Genomic DNA, 2,500 nt, shown 5'->3' on the forward strand with positions numbered 1-2,500 from the left:
GTGTGTGTGTAAGCATCTGCGTGCATTAGAGATTGATGTGTGTGTGTGTGTGTGTATGTGTGTGTGTGTGTGTGTGTGTGTGTGTGAGAGACTCACGGTGCTCGTGACACTTGGCCAGTATCTCCAGGTCGTCGACGTGGTAGTAGTCGTACCCTGACGTCCCCAGAACCTCAAACGGAAGGTAGCCTATGATTGGTGGAGCCCTGGGGGAGGAAATGACATTGTCAACAGGGGGGGAGGGATTAGGTGTGTTGGGGAGGGAAGACGGGCGCATTTCAGGAGGATTGGAACAGCTGCCGTGTGTGTGTGTGTGTGTGTGTGTGTGTGTGTTACCTGTGATCCAGGAAGAGGAACTTCCACTCCAGGCTGTGTCTGGAGGTGAACTCCTCATTGGGCTCCTCCACTGTACACATCTCCTATACACAGTAGAGATAGACAGACGTTCAGGGGAATTCAGAGTGTGTGTGAGTGTGTGTGTGTGTGTGTGTGTGTGTGTGTGTGTGTGTGTGTGTGTGTTACATAAAATACATATTTTTCTTGAAATTGTTGGTCCATTGCGTGTGTGTGTGTTATTGATGATATACTGTATGTATGTATGTATGTATGTATGTATGTATGTGTGTGTGTGTGTGTGTGTGTCTGTCTGAGTATCTGTGTATGTGTGTGTCTGTGCGTGTGTGTGTGTGTGTGTGTCTGTACGTGTCTGTCTCTGTGTGTGTGTGTGTGTGTGTGTGTGTCTGTCTGTTTGTGTATGTGTCTGTCTCTGAGTGTGTGTGTGTGTGTGTGTGTGTCTGTCTGTTTGTGTATGTGTCTGTCTCTGTGTGTGTGTGTGTGTGTGTGTCTGTCTGTTTGTGTATGTGTCTGTCTCTGTGTGTGTGTGTGTGTGTGTGTGTGTGTGTGTGTGTGTGTGTGTTTGTGTGTGTGTGTGTGTGTGTGTGTGTCTCACCTTGATGAACTGTGGTTTGGCCAGCCTGACGGTGGCGACGAAGCAGACCTGGTCGTCGAAGGCGGGGTGGAGAGACCTCTGGAGCACGCCCTCCAGACCGCTCCTCTTGGTGTTGGGCACTGCACAGAGAACAGGACAACTCAACATCACTTCATGTCTGTGTTAACACACACACACACACACACACACACACACACACACACACACACACACACACACACACACACACACACACACACAGACAGACAGACACACACACATACTACACACATACATGCACATACTCAGGCGGCTGAGGAAGGTTGGCATGGGGCCCAAGATCCTGCGGACCTTCTACAGGGGCACTACCGAGAGCATCCTGACGGGATGCATCACTGCCTGGCACGGCAACTGCACTGCCCTCAACCGCAAGGCGCTGCAGAAGGTGGTGCAGACAGCTGAGCGCATCAGTGGATGTGAGTTTCCCTCCATCCAGGACATATACAACAAGCGATGTGTCAGCAAAGCCCGGAGAATCATCAGAGACCCCAGCCACCCCAATCACAGCCTGTTTGAACTGTTGCCGTCCAAAAGACGGAGCCTCCTCCGGAGCCTCGGGGCCAAAACTCAGAGGCTCTCCAACAGCTACTTCCCCCAGGCCATCAGGCTCATGAACAAGCCTACCCCAAACCCATGACTTACCCCCAGAACACCCACAGAATGGACTCTACTAGCACACAGTCACTTTAACAACACCTCTTACACCAACGGCACAGTGCAATAATAATGACATTCCACTGAACCACTACTCTACTATTTATACTGCAATTGTGTCATGTCTATTGTCTTGTGACCCCAACAATCATCACTGTCCAACCGTCTCACTTATCTTGCACTATGTCACTTATTGTCTTGTCCTACCTCATTGCACTACTGCGTATTTGTATTATTTGTATTGTATGCTGCATTGTCAAGGAACCGAGCCCAAGAATTTTACTCCCTGCACTCGTGTATGAGACGTAACAAATAAACTTGAAACTTGAAACTTGAAAACTTGATGCGATTGAGAAACCCCCGAAAACGTCCCTCACCATTGTCCAACGACTTGAAGTTCCCGATGAACTTGACGTGTTCGTACACGGGCGGCTCCTTGGGGTCGATGGACCCCCTCAGCAGGTGGCAACAGAACTCCAGCTGGTTCTTAGCTGCAACAAACAAACAAACAAACAAACAAACAGACAAACATTAAAAACAATCTTACACAATAATTGATGCTAACAAATGCTGACATTCAGTGTGCTCAGGGAGGGAATGAAGCTCAGCCTGCGAGCCAGAGACGAGAACCAGGAAGAGGTGACTGAAGGATGTGCCAAACTAGCCCGTCAGGCCAGTGAGACTTTGATCATATTTTAGCATTAACATAGTGTTTATGGCATATATTTTGACATAAACATGTCTATTCTATTTACCAAGGTTTACCCGCGACTTATGACTGGCCAGTGCGCACAACTCTGAACTTCCATCACTGATTACACCAGGGGAGGCTGGGGGAGGTAGAAATCGGAGGACGGGCTC

At 49.0% G+C, this 2,500-nt stretch overlaps 1 protein-coding gene across 3 annotated transcripts in view; it reads right to left on the reverse strand.

Annotated features, from left to right (window-relative positions):
- The window catches only part of clockb (clock circadian regulator b), a 17,134-nt gene that overhangs the window by 9,289 nt on the left and 5,345 nt on the right, over positions 1–2,500 (reverse strand). For all 3 annotated transcript variants that reach the window (XM_083693038.1, XM_083693036.1, XM_083693037.1), the window contains exons 9-12: positions 2,017–2,130; positions 947–1,065; positions 334–416; positions 97–203 (exon numbers count right to left, since the gene is read on the reverse strand). In XM_083693038.1, coding sequence (XP_083549164.1) covers positions 97–203; positions 334–416; positions 947–1,065; positions 2,017–2,130 — 423 coding nt within the window. The remainder of the gene's footprint in view (positions 1–96; positions 204–333; positions 417–946; positions 1,066–2,016; positions 2,131–2,500) is intronic.

Source organism: Argentina silus, assembly GCF_951799395.1.
Source record: "Argentina silus genome assembly, chromosome: 21".
Classification (NCBI taxonomy): Eukaryota; Metazoa; Chordata; class Actinopteri; order Argentiniformes; family Argentinidae; genus Argentina; species Argentina silus.